The sequence below is a fragment of the Melitaea cinxia genome, chromosome 5, assembly GCF_905220565.1.
Source record: "Melitaea cinxia chromosome 5, ilMelCinx1.1, whole genome shotgun sequence".
Classification (NCBI taxonomy): Eukaryota; Metazoa; Arthropoda; class Insecta; order Lepidoptera; family Nymphalidae; genus Melitaea; species Melitaea cinxia.
In genome coordinates, this window is record NC_059398.1 from 12,490,589 (window position 1) to 12,514,407 (window position 23,819).

Below are 23,819 nucleotides of genomic sequence, written 5' to 3' on the forward strand. Positions count from 1 at the left end.
CCGTATTTTTAATCAATTATTGTTTACTATTATTGACGTCATTAAATTATGTCAAAGTATTTAACGCTACTAATATTATAAATGTTAATATAAGTTTGTTTGTTACGCTTTCACGTGAAAACTACTTGATCGATCATCATGAAACTTTGTACACATATTTTTGTAGGTATTAGAAGTAACACAGGATACTTTTTTTTGAAAAAAAAAATTAATGCAAGCGAAGCCACAGGTAAAAACTAGTTAGATATATTTTTCCTGATATTTGAAATAAAAAAGGCATTCATAAAAAAGAAAAAAAAAATCCACCTTATAAATGTTTAAAAGTTTGTATGTATATATGTTTTTTTTTTTGGTGCCTCGATCGCAGACTTTCTTAATCGATTTTCAAACACGTTTTTTATTAAGTTTATAGGACTTCCTTCGATTTAAATGAATAAGAAAAACACATTGACAGCTCTCATTTAATTTTTTTACCTACTGAAAATAAAAAAGTTTATATATAAAACAAACTGTCAAAACTCGTAAACTATGACATTTAAAAACAATTTTAAATTAAATTTAGACCTTTGAAACTTATAGAAATGACCATGATCAAACCAGATATGATTAAACTGACTATTTTACTAAAAAAATTCAATCTCCATTTCGAAACAACGTTTGACTTTTCAAAATCTAGTTTCTAACCATCAGAGTAGAATATCTCAAAGATAGACCAAAGGACAGCACGATGCATTGTCCCTAAGGGTTGCCAGCCAAAGCCTGTCGTTACATCAGTGGCTTGTGATTCGATTAGGAATTGCTATGTGACCGCTTACGTCCTTAACGAGTCGGAACATCCGTACAATAGACAGCTTTAAACTGTTAAATGTCATTTAAATGTATTTTTATTTCAAACATTTAAATTTTGTCGTTATATTTGATGTTAGAATTTATCATTAATTTAATTTATTTGTTTAACATTTTGTTGGATAAATAAAAGTTACGTGGTTTTAATGACGAGATCGTGTATTAATATTACAAAAATATATTAAACATACAATACACACTTCCTTCAACTAATTATTATTTTAATATGTGTAAAAAATTATTATATATTATCATATAGAATACATTTAACGCAAGAAGATTTTATAAGTTTTTTTTGTTTGCAAAATATCTGCAAATGACGAGTTCTGATATTCTTGTGTACATCAGGAAACCGTCGTTGTCTCTACACGCAGCGCATAATTAATCATGGCTGCTATACAAACAAAAGGCGTTTCAGTTCTCTAGTACTATCACGTAAGATTCCAGCCCTACGTAATCCTAAGCCCGTATATTCTGACCCGGTCGCAGGTAGATGCGCCTTTAGGTAGCACACACATTATTCAATACAATCTAAAGACAATATTTCTTATCGGCTCTTCTTGGTAGAATCTACATTCAAAACCAGACTGTAACTTCACGTAGATTGACTTGAAGGATCTGTAAGACATTTCTAAAGTTGTGAAAATAAAGGTTAGTTTTGTTTTCACGATAAAAGATATTTATTCTAAGTTGAAAAATAAACAGTAATGAGCGGGAGAATAGAACAAGTAGATCTTAATAAAATATATATGTTTAAATTCAGGCAAACCCTACTAATATATCTATTGCTTAAGTAGTGTAACAAATCGTCATTTGCTCATCTATAATCAAATCATGGTAAGGATATATGCATGTCACAGTATATAAGACCTCTGAAGACTGATTAAAATATTTTTCGACTATTACAATAAAGAAAAAACTTTACGATCGTGTAATGTTACTCTTTTCAACATTAAAAAACGTATACTTAATAAAATACATAAAATAGCTAACATAAATTAATTTGTGTAGGTGTAGGCTTATAAAAATGACATAATATACATACATTAATAGCTTTAATAGAACGCCGGTTGTTGTAGTGTGTATGTGTTTAGGATAGAGTTATTGATATATACTCATATTACAAAAAAATTGCTGTCATTTTTGGAATTGTTTTGTCTCGTGTCTGTGCTCACCCTTATTTTTCATATCTCTGTTTTCGTGCCGCGTACCGGTGATTATTTTTAATTTCTACCGCTCCGCTGTCGGAAAGCATGTTGTAAAACAAACCGTTTTGTGGGCTTTTTTAATGAACGCCGCCCAGTTACGACTTTGACGTTTGCTTTGACATTACGTTGGAGCTATCAACATATGTTACTGCCACTATAGCACTCAGTGTCAAATAAAAGTGTTATTATTATTTCTTAATTTACTATCTCTCAGACTGGACACCACAGCCCCTTTTTTATTGTCCCTTGGGGAGATGGACGAGGTTATGTTTAACAGATAAAATATATATTTCAAACACAATTTTAAATATTTACCCTTAGAGATTAAAAGTTAATAAATATAACTACATATTTCATTTAAAGTTTTATTTTAAAACTAGCTGTGCCCGCGAATTCGTCCTCGTGGAATTAAAAAAAAATATTGTTCATTTTGCAGAGTTACAGAATAAATAAATTTCTTAAATAACAGTAGTCTAAGTTACTCATTATTACATCAGCTATCGGCTAGTAAAAGCCCTGTCAGGATCGGTCCTGCCGTTCCAGAGATTAGTTGGAACAAATAGGCAGACAGACAGACAGAAAGACTGACAAAAATTGTAAAATATGTTATTTTGGATATATTTAACGTGTATAGAAATCCATATGCATTTAGTAAAAAAGGGTTTTTTTAAAAACACAAACAGACACTCTGATGCTATTATTTTTTGCATAAAATGAAAAATTTTAATTTTTATTACATTATAAAAATTCATGTAAGAGATATTTGATGGACTTATAATAATAAATATCATTTTAACTGTGTAAATCACAAGATATCTTTTTTTATAATTTTCTACACAGTTTTAATTAGATAAATAAATATTATACTATTAAACGTATTAAAAAGCAGTTTTGTAGAGATATCAAAACAATCAGTTATATAGTAATCGGATCTACACTTAAAAGACTACTACGGCAAAAACGTACAAAAAATTTGCAGGTAGACGATTTTCTCTGTAACTGAGTTTTCTATTTAGTGTCACTTGTCTCGCTTAGAATTTAACGACCTCGCAAAGATAGCTCGAACTGAAATCTCGGTCTGTCAGCGCACGGGGACTTATAGGCAATTTTTTACATAAAACTGAAGAATCTTTTTTGAGCTTATTACTGTTAATTTCACGAGATACTGTTGATAAATAAAATTTAATTTATAATTTTCAATTTGTTCTTAATATTAAGAATCACTAAACTTTCATACAATTTGGTGAATAAATGAAAACAATTAGAACAGATTAACGGCCAGGCTTCGCTACTGGTTGGTATATCCTTAAATTAAATAACAAAAACTGTATCCTATAAGGTTTTATGAAAAATATATCATAAATGTATGTCATCTAAAATATTATATAGAAAAGAACATGATTTATTTAGAAACTATTAAAGTTTTACAATTTTATGCCAAGTCTATATTGCATTCGTCACTGTCTTAAAACTTTTATTGTAACATATGCAATAGCTACTCACAATACAATCTCGACAGCATAGCTCTCCGTAAAACTAAAACGAAACCGCATACCATCAAAACAATTTCAAAATAGAACAAGGGTGCCTCATACTTTGCATGAAAATGCCGAGACGTCAACGTTTACAAATAACTTCTTGCTCCCGACCAGCCACTTTTTGTTTTCCTCTTTACCAAAATTATGACACAAATATGAAAACATTAAAATTGAATCGCGGCCAAATATGTTAGTTGTTGAGAAGATGCAAGCGGCCGAGTGGCCGGCGCATACCAATCAGTAGAAACGCTAGACCGATGTGCAGCGAAGGCACCAAGCTACGCCGTAGGCAGGTGCTACGCCTAACATATGCCGTTCGTTACGTGAATAAAAATGACAGAGTCTACACGTCAAATTTCATTTTGAGTAATTTATATGAAAAGAAGCCGGTTTTATTTATCTAAAGTATTAATTTATTTGTCTGCTAATGTAAGCATTGATAATAATTTTTACAACCGCATCGCAAAATTGCATCGCAATGAAGCACTTTCATATGAAACATGGTATAAACTTATAAATTTTATATTAACTTTAATTACGTACAAGTTTTTTTCTAATTACTAATAATTTATTAAATTATATAAGTTCGTAAAACTTTCTTTCTGTAAGTCATGAGCATTTATTATTTTTGGAAGGGAATTTAAATCGTCTTAATGTAGTAAGATATTATTATATCTTACTTTCGTCATTATCTGGCTTATAATTTCGATAAATTAGTGCTAATTGGAGGTAAGAGTTCGTCAGTCGATTCCATCCCAAGAATATTTCAGACCCGCCGCGGTGATAAATCAAACTCAAAACCGTAATGAAAGCGAACGGATCGCGTCGCAAGGAGAGGGAGGAAAAAATATCACGGAAAAAATCAGGTGCGTCCCCCGGTCGGTGCCGAGAGAAAAACAGTCGGGCGTCGCGGCGCTGGGCTGGGGGGGCGGTGGCGTAGCGGTGGGGTGGGGGTGGCGGTCGATGCGGGGCGGGCCGTGCGCGCGCTGGCTGGCGCGTGGGGCGCGTGGGGCGCGTGGGGACTCTCCGCTCGCGCTCACTCGGCCGCGCCGCTCCTCTCGCGCCGACGCCGGCCGCGCCGCGCGCTCTCATCACGTGTCCGCTCCGACTTTACATGTCCAAAGTGCTCAAGTCAGTGCTCCCGATCGCAACCGCGCGAGTGCTCCCGCAGCCGATCTCCGAGCCGGACCCGACCCGCACACCGCTCAGGGTTAGTAAGCCAGAGCGTCTTCGCGTTTGTGATTTGCTTTTTCGTCGTGATCAATAGCGCGCGTTGCGAAAAGTTTATTTCGGGAGCGTAAAGTTTGTCGAGTGGAGTGCGCGCCTCGGATGCACTTCGCGGGGCCACGAGTGGCCGCCGTCGGCCGCGCGGCGCCGTCGTGTCGCTCTCCGTTCGCCGCTTTCGACCCTCGATAAAAACAACAAACAGATTAATCGACCTGACCGTGCAAAAGATTTCTGTGCAAAATTTGCTCGATTACTTTTCTTCAAACGGATCAGAATTCGGCGTAGTACGGCCGTAATGTTTTGTATTAATGTACGAAAATTTCGATAAGATAAGAGTTGCTACACTAATAGCTAGAAATGAAATTGTAGGATTGCATGTAACGGTGATATTAACTGTGAATAGTTCAAGTTTACCTATATTTTTCTTAAACACGTCCGTAGACTGTTTTATGAAAATGAATTTTTTTAGGGCCAAGTAATTGACATGTTTCCGTCAGTGTGAGCGTGAAAAGTTATTTTTTTAAAAATATAAAATTATTTGAGTGACAATCATTTAAATTATTTACTCAGGTAAAATAATAGCAATATTAAGAATGTGTTTCAATAAGTTTTCTAATAAAACAGGTATGTACGAGTAACATTTCCCCAAAAAAAAAACAATATTTGCTGAAATACTTAAACTTTTTAAAGCAATATCGTAATAACTAATAATTAAGACATATTCTTATTAAATAAAAATTATAGTTATTTAATTCTGTAAAAATAATTTCACCTTATTATAGAAATTAATTAATAACACCTGTAGCTGGTGCATTTGTTTCTTTCACGCTCATACAGCCGGTCTAGTGATACTAACCGCATCACTTAAATACGCGCCAAGAAATTTCTGTTACGAAAATATTTTTAGCCAAGTGTTGTTCTTGATTTATCGCACAAGCGTTCGATTAATATTAATACATGCACAATCCATTTCGGATATGTTTCGTCATAATGGACGTAGTCGTTGCATAAAAAGTTAATTCAATCCGCGCTTACGAAAATACGACGAAACGTTTTTACCGCTTCAATAAATATTTAATCTCAAAAAAATTTGGACGCCATTTTAATATATTTTTTTACTACTTGCTGAAACTTTTTTATATAAAACCTCATTAAAAATTGAGTGTGCGACTCGATCATAAAATTAAAAAATATTTTATATTTTTCCCCATAGTGCATATAAAAATTAAATGTCTCTTCAATAAAACGTAACTGTAAAAAAATCATAATCCATAAATGTACCTAATTCATGTTTATAGCTTTTAATATTTGTTTTGCGTGACTTCCCGTAAACAGTCAATCAGAGTTATTGTGAATTATCCACGAGACCTATTGTGTCAGAAAACATACGATTTTACGGATAGCGTTATTTGTAACGTTTTATATTAAAAGCGTGCAATCCTCAAGTAAAAAACGTGACTGAACATTCTATAAGTTTGAGCTATAGATATTTAATATCGACAGTTTCTTTTATCGTACTTTAATGTTTGCAGCAAATTCGTTAAATTATTTAATTTATATTATTCTATTTTTTAATAATATAAACGTATTACATAAATAATAAAGTTATTTGTGTGAATCGTAAGAACATTTTCTTTGCAAACAATATAACAAAACCTCAAACATTTTGCAATAGTGCACTCTCAAAGAACAATAAGTTACGGAAAAGCAGTATGAAGTTTTAAAGTTTTATACGAATTCAAAATACTCGAATCTCTTACTAAATTGTTTTATTCTTCATGAAACAAAAACAGTTTTGGATTCAAAAACAGACAAAATTCTAATTGTCTACATACATTTTTATGTTCCTTATGCTTTACAAACAAGTATGTATTACTTTTGTTAATTTGTTTGCTATATTAAAGACTATGTATGTTACAAATGAATTACTTAAGTTTTTTTCTATACCAAATAAATTAAAATAATTGTAAGCTATTAAATTAAAATTTCTGGAAATGGCGATGATAACAAGATTACTGATTATAACAAATTAATTTATTTCGTATTCGGGTGGTGTTACATATACTCTTTAATTTCAATATAGCAATTACACGCCGCTTTCCAAGATTTTTCTGTATGGAAAAACTTACATGCTACTAACGTCAAAAATTACAAAATTCCCGTTTAAAAACCAACTTTGAACACTCATTTTAATATATAGCCCTATTAGTAATAAAATTCCTATAATTTCCTCCTTATCATTATGCTGAGTAGGGAAAAGACAAAATGGTGGCCAATTTTCATTTGCAATAGTTTACGCTATGCGAAAATAAATCAATCATTTATTATAACATTCGCATTATAATTAAATTAAAATAACTAGAAAACTATAAATTGAATAATATTTTCTTCCTATTAAAGACATGATTATATACAAGCATTACACATATACTTGTAAAACTGAAACTAATATAATAAAACAGATATCGTTGAACATGAAAAATCCAAAATAGATCTTAACTTGCTACGAATAGAGAACAAAATTTGACCAACCGTATCTGTGGCACGTTATACCTACCTGGAAAAAGTTTGGTGAAGCCTAACAGCAATACGATGTTTCTGTCTTCTGTCTGAGTGGGAAGCAAACATCACTAATGATCGAGTGGTGACAATGATGATAGATGAAACTTAAATATAACACGCAATTGTGATGGAACGTGATATGTGGAGACCAATGGAAAATGTTTCCCTCTTCCGATGCGTACAAACTTGCCCATCTAAGTTTCTGCTGCCAACTATACATTGATTGGTTTCACCGCAACAATTTATTTAATGGTCGTCAGCGGAAAAAACAAATGAGTATAGAAAATATTTGGATGCAACAAAAAAAATTACATACAAACGTAAATGTTTTTTAAAAGTATGATCAGGTTCAGATTGAAAATAATCTGACCGAACCATAGTTAATGTAACTATTAATATAATATAGTACGCCAAACTGAATTTCAAATAACAAATAAACTTAAATAAGCTTTTCAGTATAATCCAGTTATAATCGCGTTTACAGTAGTTTCGCGACACTAAAATTGTTTCATTATATATTTAATCTACTTATGGTAATCAAGCGTAAATCGTTAAGAATATTTACATACGTGATTTTCATTCCTTTTTATATATTTTAGTAGATTTGTAGATTTTTTAGAATTTTCGATATTTTATTTTGATGAATCTATATCTGATACTAATCTAAATACCAAAAAAAAATATATATATCCGAGTAATAAATACTTATAAAAATATTTTTAAATCGTAAATTTTACCTCCTATTACATATTATTTTAATATACGTCTTCAGGTGTAAAAACAAAAAACAAATGAAATTGATCTTAAACCAAACCCAAGTAAAAAAAATATTAGAAATTTTGTTTATAGCACAATAAGTAGTCAAATAATAAATACAATGTGTAGGATAAAACAAAAATTTTGTGTATGAAAAAAAAATATTTACAATAATTTGACTACGAATGTAGTCAAATTATACTATACTACACTATTAGAAATGATACAAAGGTAATATGCTAAAGCGATATATTTTTTTAGCAGTAGCGACGCGACAGCTTTAAAATTTTACTTAGCAACTTAAGAAATCTAAATGCAACGATTTTTATAATAATAAATGAGTCCAAAACCAAGTTAACATATCATAGTTAAAATATCTTACACACTAGACGCTGTAATCTTTGGTTTAATAAGAAAAAAATATTGATGAGAATACTGAACAGAAAAATGTTGTTCATTCGTTTAAAATTCGGGCAAAAATAAATAATCCTTCTTACATGAATGTTATAGAATCAATTTTTTAAGAATATTAAAAAAAATATAACCAATACTTTTAATAAGTAATAAGTGAAGTCCTAAGTAATATATTTTGTAAAATTAACAGAATATAGCTTTCCGTAAATCTTTAACTGAACTCAAGCGATAGATAATTACTTATTGTTATCAACTTTTAACCGAAATATGTACCGTCGTAATTTTAAAAACTGTTGCCTAGTGTTTTAATTGGCCACATGTATATACGCAGCTAGCCAGCTATCTAAGGATAGCTAGCTAGCTAAGAATATAAATGTGGCTAGTGAGTGAGCTAGCTATAAAAGCTAGCTAATTATAAAGTCATTGTATCATACTGTTCAAAACATATTAATAATATAACACATATTTTTATAAAATGCATTGATTGACTTTGATTATAATCTTAATTTAAATTGTATGTATTTGAGATGCATTACAAGTATTATAGCGACGTTTTATTGGGCACGAAAGCAGATTTTGATAATATGCTATGTAGGCAGAGACTTTGCCTATCTCCATGTGGATCACATGTCAAGTGTCCTCTACTTCAAATATGATTCATTAGTGGTTACGTCCAAACTTTAGGATGGCGACTGAAATGGAAATTATTTTATTTGTTGTTATAAACATTATTTCTATGAAATATAGTGGCTATCTATTTTTTTACAATTTAAAATATGTCATTTTAAATATGTGGTTTAATTGTACTATAAAAATTTTAATGGAGTAATTATGTACAGGCTGAAAAAGATAGGGAACTATTTATAGGCGTTCAAAAATTTGGTAATTGCTATTAAAATTAATTGCGTATCGTGCGTGACTGACAAATGTGAATTTTATTTTTTTTAACATAAGACGGGTTCTTGAATTTTACTTAGTTTTAAACTCATTTTATATTTATTATTTTCTTATTATATAGTTTTCTTGGTATAGTAAAAAAAAAAACTATCTAATCTCTATTCTATGTCCACTTAATACGCGTAAAAAAAGTACGACTCACATATTAAATAAAAATAATTATTTTACAAATATTGTACAACATAATTCTGTTATAATTACAGCTTACTTATAGTAAGGTAATAAATAATTGAATCAATTGAATATATATATATATATATATATATATATATACCCAATTTATTTTAATGAAAATGAATTAAGTAGACAAAATAATAAAACAGCTTTATCGGATTTTATCGCGGTTTATTAAGTTTTTTTAAATAAACCGCGATGAAATCCGAAAGATTTGTTTCATTATAATGAGTGAAATTCGCGTACATATTAGAAAACAATAGAGAAAATAATGTTTATATTGAAAGCGATAATCTCGCGGAGGACATGAAATAAATGATAAAATAATATGTCGTTCGAATAAGTTAATTATGGCATTTCAACTAAACGGATCATTTGAACCGGGGCTCACTCGTGGTATTTGCTGTCTAATTGACCGCTCTGTATAATTGAATATAAAACAAGACCGCCATCGACTTAAGTTGTTTGACGGGGTAATAGTTGTTCTTGTTCTAATTACTTGTAGTTTGTTTAGAAGCTTATTATTACAGCGGCCACTAATTCCCTAGAGAGCAAAGGGTTGCCGCTCTCTTTACTTATTCAGCGATTACCATGTAGTCTAATCCGATACATTCGCCTCGTAGAATTTGTAATATCAACTGGGCTTTTATATTCGCCTACCTACGCGTCCACGGAATATCAACCTACAATTTCTCAGGACAAACATATAATATTCATACATTAAATTTCAACTTTTATTTATGTGAATCTCATAGAAGTCGAATACTTAAATATATAATTTGTAGTCATATTATTCAATATAATCAATTTTTGTGTAAACTAGTTGCCAACAAAAACACTGCAAGATATCAATTAAATAATGTCATTGAATCATATTCAATTTTAAAATCATTGAAGATTTATTTTGCGACTGCCTGACTATTTTTTTCCTGACTGTAATAATCAATGTAGCTTACAATCTCAACCACACTGATCATTCTCCTTCGTGTCTTTCTATCCCACGTGACATTGGCAAAATCAACAGTGCCCCCTGGCACAACTGAAAGCCATTAAGCCCAAGAGTAAGACTTATTGTAGATTTTATTTATTATCAAATATTTCTGTTTGTTCAATGGAAATGAGGTTTTTACATTTCGTTTGTTTTACTACTGATGGCTATGATGGCATAAAGATCATAACGACATAAACGACTGATAGCTTTCCTAGTCTTTGGTATTGCCAACGCAAAAAAAAACAATTTTTAGAAATAATAGTGACTTACCTTAGCAACAGAAACTCGACACTGCTTGAAAAGAGTATTATTTAGCTGTGGTCTTCTGTAAGGTCGAAGTTCTACCCCAGTCAGGCTGATCCATATTTTGAATAGTAAATTTCGTGCTGTGCCCTACATCAGTTATTATATAAAAGGATTTGTATCAAATTGAGTTAAAATGACTTTATACTAATTTCAATAAAAACATGTCAAAGATAAGAGCGTTATATTTTGACAAAAATTTGATTGCTTTCAATATTAATTTCTGGCTTAAAATATTAAAATAAATAAATTTTCTCGTCAATCACATTAATCAATTGTTCTTCACGTCAATAAAACGTACTCGTGGGAATAGAGTGGTGTTTGTGTTTAAAAAACAGTCTGTTGTTTTATTAAATAAAGCAATCTATTTCAAATTGTTTTGAACGTTAAAATTGTAATTGTCGAAATAAAAACTTTACAAATGGAGCTTTGGCTATTATATATTAGAAAAAATAAATGCATCGTACTTCAAAAATCATAAAAAAATTAAAAATATTATCCCTGTAATATTGCTTAAATACTCGTATATCTGATGGAAAAAAAATCTTTTCACTAATATTAAATTCGACAACAAAGTAATTAATATCAGTTTATCTACACATAAATTAAAATTCGAACATTATTACCGACGCTTCAATAATTCAAGTTTAAGAGCGTAGATTAAGTATTCAAAGTTACTCGAAGGTAAAATGTAGCCATATTAAAAGTTTGCTCCGAGCTCGACCACACTATTCAAATATTTCCTTGATCACATATAATTAATCGTATTAACATATTTTAACTCGTATTAGAGTTGAACTCGAGCACTCTCACCTCAGAGCAAACTTTCATACTTATGTAGTTTCAATACAGTTGTAAACTTTCTCTATGATCGTAGCACATTAATTACGAAATGTTGGCGGGAGAGAAGCCAAATAGGACGCTGTATGAAATTTAAACGTGTAGATTTACGATCAACCCTTTCATTAAACAGGTATTAAGGAGACAGATAAGTCTATACATTACACATTTACTCATATAACTTTGGGGTATTTGTATGAAAACATTATACACACAATTGTAATGGCCAATCCCATCGTATTGTAAATATTGCGAATTCATCCAATTTAACTTGAATTACAATATTATGAACTATTTCTGACTGACCTAAAATTTTGTATTATTTTTAAATTAAATATAAAATCGTATAAGTAATAAAATAGCATTCAAAGGCTTAAAGCGTTAATAAATAACGTTTGCTTTTGGTGAATTAGGTTAAGTTTATAATTTTGATCCATTAAATAAAAATAAAATAGTCTTGTAATATGGTTAAATTAACGTTGCACATTAGACGGTAGACCTTTGTTTTGCTTTACACTTACAAAGAGCAATCGATTTTAAAGCTCGCTGAATTGAAAATTATATGAGAGCCTTAGAAAGACGGGTGCGGGCGCGGTCGTGAGCCACCAATGCGCTTGTCTTTCGGTTCAGTGGGCTTTCTTTAAATTGGCGGCGGCTCCACTGGTCGCACCGCTTATTGCATCTCCTGCCCGCAGCGTCGCGACGTCCACGATATTGCCTCCATTCGACCTTTAAGCAAATAAAATTTCAGTCTGTAAATAAGATAGGTACCTACCTTATTTCGTTCAAAATGTTGCTGTGATTTTGATTTAAGACCAACATATTTCTTGTGGTCTAACGAAGTAAGGAGTGTATTGTATTCAAAAGCTTTTGTAGAAATTAGTGAGTGATAAAAACTAATCCTTCAGCGCTTGTCAGGAGATATCGCTTTATTTATTTTCATGTTGGGAATTGGAGTCGATTGTGGATAATAGAATATCATATAATGTAGTTTTTATTTTGACAAGTGTAAGCCAAGAAAGTTGCGTGACGTTTGAATTTAGATCATGAGACCTTTCAAATAATAAGGTCGTCCTGTTCGATATAGTGGCCTGATCTATTCCGCAGTAATCGAGGACGATTCTTTTGTACTTTTTCATGATACATATTATTGTAATAAAAGGAATTTTATGGTCATATATATTAACATCAGACACAATCAAATTAATAAAAATAATCTTCATAGTTATTTAAATTTAAAATTGATTTGTGTTAAGAAAAAACGTATTTTAAATAAATAATAAAAATAAAAATTTGTTTATTATGGGCAATTTAATAATTATTTATTATTTATTTGATATTATTTGAGTAGGTGTTAATGCCTTTATCATAGTTGTATATGGTACGTAATAAATTTGTTTATTGTAATAAAAATCAAAGGGACCACAATTATTTAACTCTGGATAAAATTGTCTACATACATGTAATTCTCGTATATCGCCGAGATGTTACTCTTAATGGGTGTTCACTGTTCACATCTGCAATACTAGTGCGACCGGCCTAAGCCTATTGTCGCGGTGTGAAGAGGCATCACAAATTCTGCCCACGAACTACTTCAGAGTTTATTGTAATTTACAAAACTGACGGCGGCTTTGCTACTATCATTCCCGTGCACGTTTATTTTGCTATTTTATCTTTCACTAGATTTTCGGATTATATCTGTGTTTCGAATTAATAATAGATTCCATTTAGGAATTATATTTTTAGAATCCATCAAGGTATGCCTTTTGTGTGTATTATTTTGTATACGGGAAATTTTGAATAGAATCCAATGTACGTTGACTTATCTATATATATTATTATAAAAGATATATTAGTGTTATCGATAAGGTTGCACTAATGGCATAAATTGTAGAACGAGAACAGAAACGATCACAGAATTTTACATAGCTATTTGAAATTCAGTTTCTCACAGTCCACGACTAACGAAGATTCGAGCGTTCGTTGTTTCTAAAATTAGTAGAAATTTCGTAGTACAAAAAGCGAAGATTAGAATTTTGGAACAAAATTCGATATTTGATTTCTTAATTTTTAACACAATATTTCATTTTCTAATGTGAACGCAAATTTTACTCATTATGATTAAACAAATTTTTCGGCTTTTTTTTTGCGGAGGATTGTCCTCCCGTGACCATGGTTGCTGGGAAGTATCCAAAACGTCGGGCATATAAAAAAATTAATAAACCGCGATAAAAACTGCAAAAAAAATATTTAATTATAAAAATACCACAAGTAAATGGCGTTTCTATGTACATTTATTACTTATAACAACTTTTTTAGTTACTCAAGTAGTCATTTTTTACCACGATTAAAGAAAATATACTTTTGTCGTTTTTCTAAATACAAAAAAATACATATTAATAGATTAATTTGAGCAATATAATTATTTTAGACAGTATATAATATGTAAACGACACTCAGTGTATAGATAAGTTCGTTATATTTGTAGATACGGTTGAGGTTATTACAAATGCATTGAGCAGTCCAGGCGAGTGACAGGATCGCGGAAGAGGGGAGAGGTTCGTTATAGCGTCATATCAATCACTATTGCCGTGAAGCAGATCCCTTGGCACTTGGCCTAGATTCAAAATTACACAAATTTACGTAGTGGGCCTAACCGCCGGCAACCAAGCCCCGGGATTAGGTGAGCAGCTTACATCGGATACGCCGACCTATACTACGCTCAAGCGATCCGATCCGTGAAAGATTTTCCATACTATTTCTTTCGGTTCTTTCTCAAACTCTTAGTATACTTTATAATGCTTGTCAACGCTACCGTAAGAAAACCGTTAATAGGCAAGTTAATAAGTAGAAAAGTTTGAATAAACTTTACTCGGCTCTTCAATGTGGCAGCCTTCAAAAGCGAGTGTCTACTTTAATGAAAGTTCCTTACTAAGTAGGATTTGTGTTAAGACTTACGCTCCTCGAAAGGGATTATAGAAATATCATATTGACAACATATTCAGTGTAAGTAATTAGGTGCTTCAAATTGGTGGTACATTATTTAATAATGAGTAAGTCTCTTTTGTTTAAAATTCATCACAAAATATAAATACAAATATAGATTTAAACTCAACTTATTCAAATTCAAATGAGAATATTATATGTAATAGGACTATTCGTACAAGTATGTATAAAGATTCAATTATATTATGTTGCTATTATACAAAATGTTACAAGTAACAAACAAATAATTCCTATATAACTTGAAACAGTGAAAGCGGAAAATCTCGTTAGTTAGCTGTAAAAGAAAAATTTGTTCCGCTGCCAAAAAGACATTTAAGGATACAAGTGAACCAGATCGTATTACTGTATTTTGTTGCAAATTTGTCTTTTCAAAGAAAATAATATTAGAACTTGGTCGAAATATCACAGTACTAGAAATATAACTAGTACGAGAAAAGGGGAACGGCTGATTAAAGATTAATAAGTGACTATTGCTGTTTAATCTATTTCGATAATAATGCGTAATACCCATTCATTTATAACTCCCGGCGCGGTTCTTGATACAGGCTTGTCCCTAATTCCAACTTAATTAGTGTCACGCAAGTTCCGTAATCCTAGGCTTGAGGATACGCCCGTTCTTAAAATGGAGATTACTCGGAATATCTCGAATTATTAATCCACTACTACACTATAAATGCTAACAGATTGCTTTTCACTATAAAATTCTGTTTATTTAAAATTAATAGTAATATTAAATTTATAGGGATACGTCGTAATAACGTTCAAATTTTGTCAGCAAAGACGTACAAAGGAATGATGTTGATATTTGTCTTCTTATCTTTTAACATTTCGAAGTATGGTAATATTTATGAGCTTATACAGCCGCATACATGCTCGCACGAAAAGTCAACTGCTACTAGGAATTTTAACAGAACTGTACATAAACATCGTATTTTGTGAACGGAACTCTTTCCGTGGTCGTGTAGTACGACGGATATGCAGAGAAACGCTTGCATACTGAGTAGGCGTGCCTAAAAGACACTACGGACTTCACTTTTATTACAGCGGATTACACGAAACTTAAACATGCCACCTTAATCTGCTACAAATCGTACGAGCCAAAACATTTGTCTGACGGCTTTTAGGCTTAATGCTATGTTGAATAAACACCGAAGCTTTTTGGAACTAGTCAACCCTGCGTATACTTAAACTTGTCACCGGAACCCAACAAGAATGTCGTAATCACGGAAGAAAATAATCAAACAATATTCCTAGAAAAAAAAAAGAAAAACAACTTCTGACGCCTTCTAACCCACCGCTCTCGTTTAATTCCTTCTTAATCTCATTAAAATTTTAATCACGATTTTCTACCGTATCCGACGTCAGAAAATTATTTCTAGACTGGCCCCTGACATGTCTCTCGTCAAATTAGTCGAGTTAAGATTTATTCTTGTCAATTTACGAGCGATTTTATTTTTAACGAGACATCAAACATTATCGAGGGCCTCGATAGAAGTTGCTCAAGCGCCTGTTTACAAATAAGAAACGCCGAGGAGACGAGTGCGTAATAAATTTTATAACACGGGATCGATTCGGATTCGTACGTAATAATAATATATTGGTTCGAATATTGGAATGTTTCGGTGCGCTCGGCCCGCATCTCAAAATAGACCCTCATCAAAGACAAGCAGTTTTGCAGCTGTAAATCCATTTCAGTGTTGCTTGTCCGCATTATAAATTGGAGCGCAGTGTGTACACGCACAAGTTTGTCGGAATAGTATTTATACAGAGCAGGCGTCGCGCGAAACGTCCTGTGACCCCGCGTCCATATCATTCACATTCGTTTGTGTTTTCTATTAACGTGTCCGAGATACTATTAGCCCGACTGAGATGGACGTTGTAATTTGATTGTATACATTTGCCAAATTAGAGATGAACGAAATACACGAACTGAAGTGAAATTCTACCTTATTTCAGTGTTGCGATTATGCATTTTATTTTTATTTAAAAAATATACTACTAACAAAATTTTATGTATGGTAATTTTATATTAGGTATTTTTGACAAAAAGATGATTAAATTAAAGGTTTATTGCCTAACAAGATAAAATGAAACTTGTGATAAAAAATAATCCAGGGAGATATCTGCCTGGATTATTGTCAAATGTATTAATTTAATAATTTCCTCATCATAACTTTTAATACTTATGCAACTGGATTTTTATTTGACAATGCCGGTCGCTTTACTAAGTTCTTGTATATGATAATTCGAGTCAGATTGCATTTGAGGAAATGCGGTGAGCGGCTTCGCTAAGCACTAGACGGCCGCACTGCATAGATTTGCATTTTACGGTTTTGATACGTGAGCGAATATTCAGTACGGCGTAGGTATCTTTTCAATTCGACGCGGCGGGCGCCGAGTGGCCGGTGGAGAGCGCTTGACTAGCGGCGCGTGCTCGAGTGCCCGGCCCGATGCGCCTGCGCACTGCCACCTACCACCCCCACCGCCCCAAACTCCCCCTCTCGTCAGAAGGTTATTACAATTAACTGCAACCCGACTTAAGCCTCAATTTGGCACTAGCTCCAGATTTAGTGAATATGAAATTGTGTTTTTAAACAAAAACAAAAATATTTCCTCTTCAAATTAAAATCAAATTATACGAACAACTAGTCTCAACGTTTTATAAAAGTATATATAATATATCTTTTAGATATATATAGTACATATATATAGTATATGTAATATATCTTTTACGTAACCGCTCAAACTAAAGTTGTACTGTAATATGTTATAAAATGTTTGGCTCAAATTTTATGGAATTTTGTTTTGAATTTTTTACTTTAGCCATACAACTAATTTTCATGGTATCCCTCCGACATTTAGAAGTATGATACTTCATGTGTATTGTTTAATGGTTGACAATGCACAGTCTCAAGTACTCCGCTTAACTAGTTTTACGTCTCACCACTTGTAAAACTCGCGTCTCATGCGCCCTGCCAGCGGCCAGATTTAAAATTTACTTTTTCTGTTAGTTGAACTTAGGTTCAATTAATTTTAGTCTCGTTAACAAGATTTTATTGTTTACTGACTTTAAGCGTGACTTACGAAATAAATATTACTTCCTTTTAACTCAATTTATTCCTCTTGCTAAAGCAAATCGGACACAAATCATTTCATAACAGCTCAATACAACATAAACTAGTTTGAAATAAACAAAATCCACGAAAACTAGCATAAGACACAAAACCCTAATAAATAACAAAAGCCTTTAAAGAAAAAAATCTAAGCTATATTTCAATCTCATAGCTTGAGTGGTAGCTTAACAATAGAAATTTCAATATATAACCTTAAAACCGGTTCGACCAACAAGCCATTTTTTTTTTATTAACTTGTAGATTTTAAATAAACCCTGTAACTAATTTAAAAATGTTAATACAACTACGATAATTGTCAACATACTAGTAAAGCATTCTTTTAACAAAATTAATAGAACGCGACAGCATAAGAAATAAATAATGCATCAAACGCATAACCAAGGGTCGAGGGTGAATCTGTCATCGGACAAGAAGGATCAACATGCTCTAGATCATAATAAATATATTAAATCGTCCAACAGTGTATTGAATGAAATAACTGGCGTATAGGCCATAGTGGTTACCACAAAAGCATTTTCTTTAGCAACATTTTATTTCAGAAATATAAAAAAAAAAAAACCGATTCAAAACTTCGCAGATTATTTCCGTTTTTTTACTATAATGTCGGCCGATTACTTAATGTTTAATCTTAAAGTTAATTGTCGACATAATGACATATGACGTCGATGTTTTAATGCATAAAGAAAAAGCGTTCTCGTAAGACCACATTATTAAATTTCGTTGGAGATTATGATCCAGTAATCTTGAAATATAAGGTTTTATTTCATTCACCAAGCTCGTTCTAGGGGAACGCTTAAAATTTATCGACTTCGGTCTTCTCTTGCTATAAAAGTGCAAAACTTTTTCACGGAACGCACAATTTACTACATTTCTGGCTAGTACAAACTAGTTTAATAACACGAAGAACATACACATACGAGACATTAACGAATATAATTATATTGTGAAAGTTTAATTCTGCAATGCGCCATCGGCGACAGTTGAAAGGAACTCTCAAAACGTTACACGATTCTTTTAATCCTTTGGACTATTTCTAAGTACTAAGCTTAAGTGCATTTTTCTTGAGCGTTAATAATTAAGTATGCTCGTATTATCATCGCCCGGTGTCACTTTCTACATGTCTAATTTGAAATTCTATTTACCGTACAGTTCTGTTAAGGATAATTAACTAATTTCCAACTTATGTGACAGAGAAACAGCACATTTTCGCAAGTGGTGCGCGAGTACATACCTTTTGTATAATTAAACTGCGGGCAAACCCAGTTTAAGTTTAATCCTATAGCCTCTTGACACCACACTCCCACCCGAAGGGGAGCTTATTTTGTTCGTCAACACTATCGACCGATGCGGAGACGAAAATGCTCAACCCACGCTACAAGTGTCATACGAAATATCACTGTTTGTTAGACGTAGGATGATCCATTTTACAATGTCTTTCTTTGTTAAGATGTCATTGTTTTGAATAGGGATTTATGGAGATATGATTTTATTAAATGTAATGTCAGACGGCCATCATTGATGGAATATATTCACGATCATCATATTATTATTCACGTTTTTAGTTTCATTTATTTTTTAATTTCTTTACGAAGTACTTAAGTTTTTGTCTCAAAGAGTTTTTTTTCCATTGTGTTTAAATATTTCTGCCACATAAATTCGCGTCTATATTTTTTAAGAGTGAGGTCGCTTAAAACATATCCGATTGTCCAGACCCTTAAAGTACAAATGAATACTCTTAGCAACCTTGTGACGGTTTACAACATTTTGGCCCTAATTACGCATTCTCGACATTTGCTTAATGTATGAAAATTTGAAAGAACGAACCATGTTGATGGTACTCGAAACAAAATAATTGCTACGGTCGCGTGGTCCCGGATTCGGCCTCCGCATTCATTATTCACTTTTTATTTCACCCTCCCCTCGGCTTATAATTTGACTCAAAACATAAAATCAAGTTTTATTGGATTATGTGTAGAAAATAGAAAAAAATCTGACCTTCACATGAAATATGAGATAAGTCTCAACAACCACCGAAAAATAATGATAACTTTCTGAGAGTTTTCACAGGGAAAAAAGTTTCGTAACATACTTTTCTTTTGTATCCTACTTTTCTGTTGTACCTTTTTTACTTGATGTAAGAAAATTTCAACATTTCACCATATTTTAAGACAAAGACTCAGTGACGTCAGACGACAATGGCGAAAGCTTCATACTAGTATAGTTTTTGCATTCGGTAAGAAGGGGGAACGCGACAAGCCATCGTAGCATCTCGCTTTCATCCACTCACTAGGCGCGGTTGCATAAAAGAAATAAGTAGTATACGTACCATTCTATATGAATGCAACCCTTGTGTATATGGAGTCGCTCCGATGTGTTTCGAATGGCTTTCGATGACAAGTGCAGCAAGCTATTTCTCTTTTTAGGTGGCTAAATGCGTCTATTGTTTCGTGAGCGCTCGTGTAAGCATTTCTGAAGTAGAACAGCTTGGTATGCATCTGCGCGTTTTTTCTCTCGCTAAAATAAATTAATCTACGATATATGTTAGCCCTTGTTGTTCCATTTTTACATCTGTCAATTGACAATTACACTAATTCTGTAATATTAGTAAAACCAATAATCTTGAGTATGTACTCTAATTACATTAAGTAAGTAGGTAGGTAGACACCCAATATATCCATATCTCATCGTAAAATAAATTACTTAAAAAATTTGCACACCCTTATCAAAACATCGATCAGCAGTTGTTTATTCGGCTCACGTAGTATTACTGAGAAGTTTGTTCATTTACATGCATTCGTTTTTTTTCCTTCGTATTTACTTGTTTGTGCTTGCTTTATTGAATATTGAATGAAAATACAGTAATGCAAACGAAGTACAGTTTTGTTTATTTCATTGTAATTAAATTTCAATTAAGCGTTTCTTACAAAAAATTATAACTTCAATTTAATCTTTCGAAAAATTTTGTTATTGGGTCTGAGCTTGATATAATCGAATTTATTAACTGACAAGTAGAATAATTTATTTTGGATTTACACTTAAATAACGACATCCAAAGGAGCCAAGTTTAGATGTTCCTTGAATTATCTAGTCTGCGACACGACAAACGTCGAGCATGAGAACGAGACAGATTAATACTGTGCAAGTGTTGGTGAAGCGGAGAAGCAATAACGTTTCGTTAATGTCTGCCATTTAGAACGTACACGGTTACTGTCTTGCGTCGTTTGCTGTCTGATGTCGAGAACCGCAGCCGAGTAGGTACTTATTTTACGTCGCGTCCCAAGTCTCCAACTGAACTAACGAGACTGGCATCCTAAGCCTCAGAGTCACCATCTGCGCGGTCTCTGTATTGTTACAAATGGCATAGATTCGCTGGCAGACGGCGTGCGAGACCTAATGAGCTGTGAAGCAGATAAGGTGTACGATACGAGGAGATGGGTATCATCCTCCTATCTTAGTGGAATGCTCACTGCGCGTAAGCGAGCAGAGATTATTTATGCCTCGTCGAGGGCAATAAGATAAATTTAAATATCTTAAACTATTACTGAAGTTCCGTTGGCTTCGAGAACTCGTTAGAGCGTGCTTATGTGCAATGTAAACATTTACAAGCTTTTATGTTTACTTTATTACAAATATTTTGAATAATATAAAATTATATTGGTATTGTTGACTGCAAACTTTGTACGATAAAAGAATTATATCAATACGAAAAAAACACAATGCAATAACAGTTTGAGATACATTTATCTGTAAACAAAGAGTTTATACACACATAGACACACATACTCCAAACACGAAGTCTTTATGCATCTGTTATATGGTATCCTCAGAATTCCATCGGTTTCGGTCTCTTCAGAATTTTTTAGATATAGTAAAGTTAACATCAACAGAAGAAGACTGTCTAAACTACTTGTCGCGGTTTTTTTAAAATGATGTCCCAAAATTACTACAGCAAGGAAATTCTGTCACTACCTTTCGTGGTGGCGGCTAGATATCGAACAAAATGATACAAATATTATAATTAATGTAAATAAATTTTGTAAAATCTTATCTTTAATTTCTATATAAAATACGAAGACACTTTTTCCCTGACCTAATTTTTAGTTAAAATCTAAAACTACAATTATTGCCTTTGCCGTGCCTTCGTAATAGATAACCAAAATAGTAAATTATATCTCATTAATACAATCTTCACTTCTTTTTTTTAACACGCTTCAGCATGTGATATCTCTTTCCCCATACAGGAGAAGTATCAGAGCTTTTCCCACCATGCTGTTGCTATTGGAGCGGGTTGGCGGATATATTCCCTACTATGAGTATCGATCGCTATCAGATGTACATGACCGGGACCGACGGCTTAACGTATTCTCCGAGGCACGGTGGGGAGAGCCACAAGGACTGCACAAACACCTACACCACGGCAAACATCTGTATGGCCAATACAAATGTTTGTCATGTGCGGGGATCGCACCCACAACCGCCAGTGCAACAGGCACGAACCAATGCTGTGACCGTTGCGCCAACGCGTCCTAACATAATATTATTTTGTACTACTAAAAATTATATTCGATTTTATAAAATAGACAGATCATATTAATATTTGTTTTACTTTATATGAGTTCAGTTATGTAAAGAAATCTTAAAATAGTATAATTATTTAGTTGTTACTTTATACGGCAACGAAAACTTTAAGTTAGAGATAAAACATTTTCACCTCAAAACTGGTATAGGGAGATCAGTCTGATATGTTGTATTGTTTGAGATGAAAATTTGTACACGGTATATGGGTGAGATGTAAAAAATTCAATGCTGCACTGTCAGTGGCATGTTATGAATTGAGTTAGAGCAACTTGCGCGCCTGTACACTAGCAAAAGGACAGGCGGCCGCTGTACTCCGTAATTGATGTGTGTAGCTTTTCATCGCTGTGACCATTCAGTATTTTCAGTTACCCGTGGTAAAGTTAGCCTAAATTAAATTGTTATATTTTTCACAACAAAATGATTGCGAGTAGTCGAGTCCATTTAACGAGGGGGAGGTTATGTCATTTGTCCGAGCGTAGGTCGCACTGTTTTCTAAAACACGTTCGAATATTATTCTGTAACTGCTAGTTGTTTAAACGTTTGTTATAAGTACTATGCACAATATCTACGTCTTTAAAATATTTTTTTGGTTGTGTGTCTATTACACTACTTAAAATATAAAAATTGATACACAAATTTGGTGATCTTTTTATTATAATGAAATTATTGCAAAATAAAATCATAGTTTAATTTAAAATTGAAATTTCTAAAGCGATTATACTAAGTCCCACCGCAATAACGAATCTAGGCAATAAAGTAGCCGATTCCAATTTAGAGCGAAGCAAAAATTGGATATGCGGCGAATAATAATTGTCCCAATGGAATGAACTGCGTTGTCCACATTTAAGGTAATTGCTAACAGTTTCAGCTGACGTGGCCAACGGCAAACCTGACACTCGGTCTCTAGAGGCTACCCTTTACAATCTAATTAATGAATGCCTCTTATTCAGTTTTTATTTACTGTTTTATTCGCATCTTCTTTGAAAATCATTTTCATTTTAAAATTGTGGAACACATATCAATTAGAAAAAACTAATTTATACTAAAGTATGCAAAACTTATCTTGAATTGGTTTTAAATAAACATGTTAATTTAAGATATATATGTTATATGTATAGCGAATAATTAAGCGAACAGAAAACACCTTGAAATGGAGGGCCAACGTGACTGAGGGAGGTTGGGGGATGTTGTCACACTCAAGATTTGCAGGAAAAGGCGTGCTTGTGGGGAAAGATCTGCCACTTGGACACGTTCAGCGGAAAACACATATATTAATATTATCTTT

At 32.6% G+C, this 23,819-nt stretch overlaps 1 protein-coding gene across 4 annotated transcripts in view; it reads left to right on the forward strand.

Moving 5' to 3' along the window:
• The window catches only part of LOC123653619 (RNA-binding protein Musashi homolog Rbp6), a 540,105-nt gene that overhangs the window by 357,925 nt on the left and 158,361 nt on the right, over positions 1–23,819 (forward strand). Inside the window, exon 1 of one of the 4 annotated variants that reach the window (XM_045589615.1) lies at positions 4,618–4,802. The exons of the other annotated variants lie outside the window; for them this stretch is intronic. Coding sequence (XP_045445571.1) covers positions 4,707–4,802 — 96 coding nt within the window. The 5' untranslated portion in view covers positions 4,618–4,706. Of the gene's footprint in view, positions 1–4,617; positions 4,803–23,819 lie in introns of those variants that run through there. 4 annotated transcript variants of the gene reach the window in all.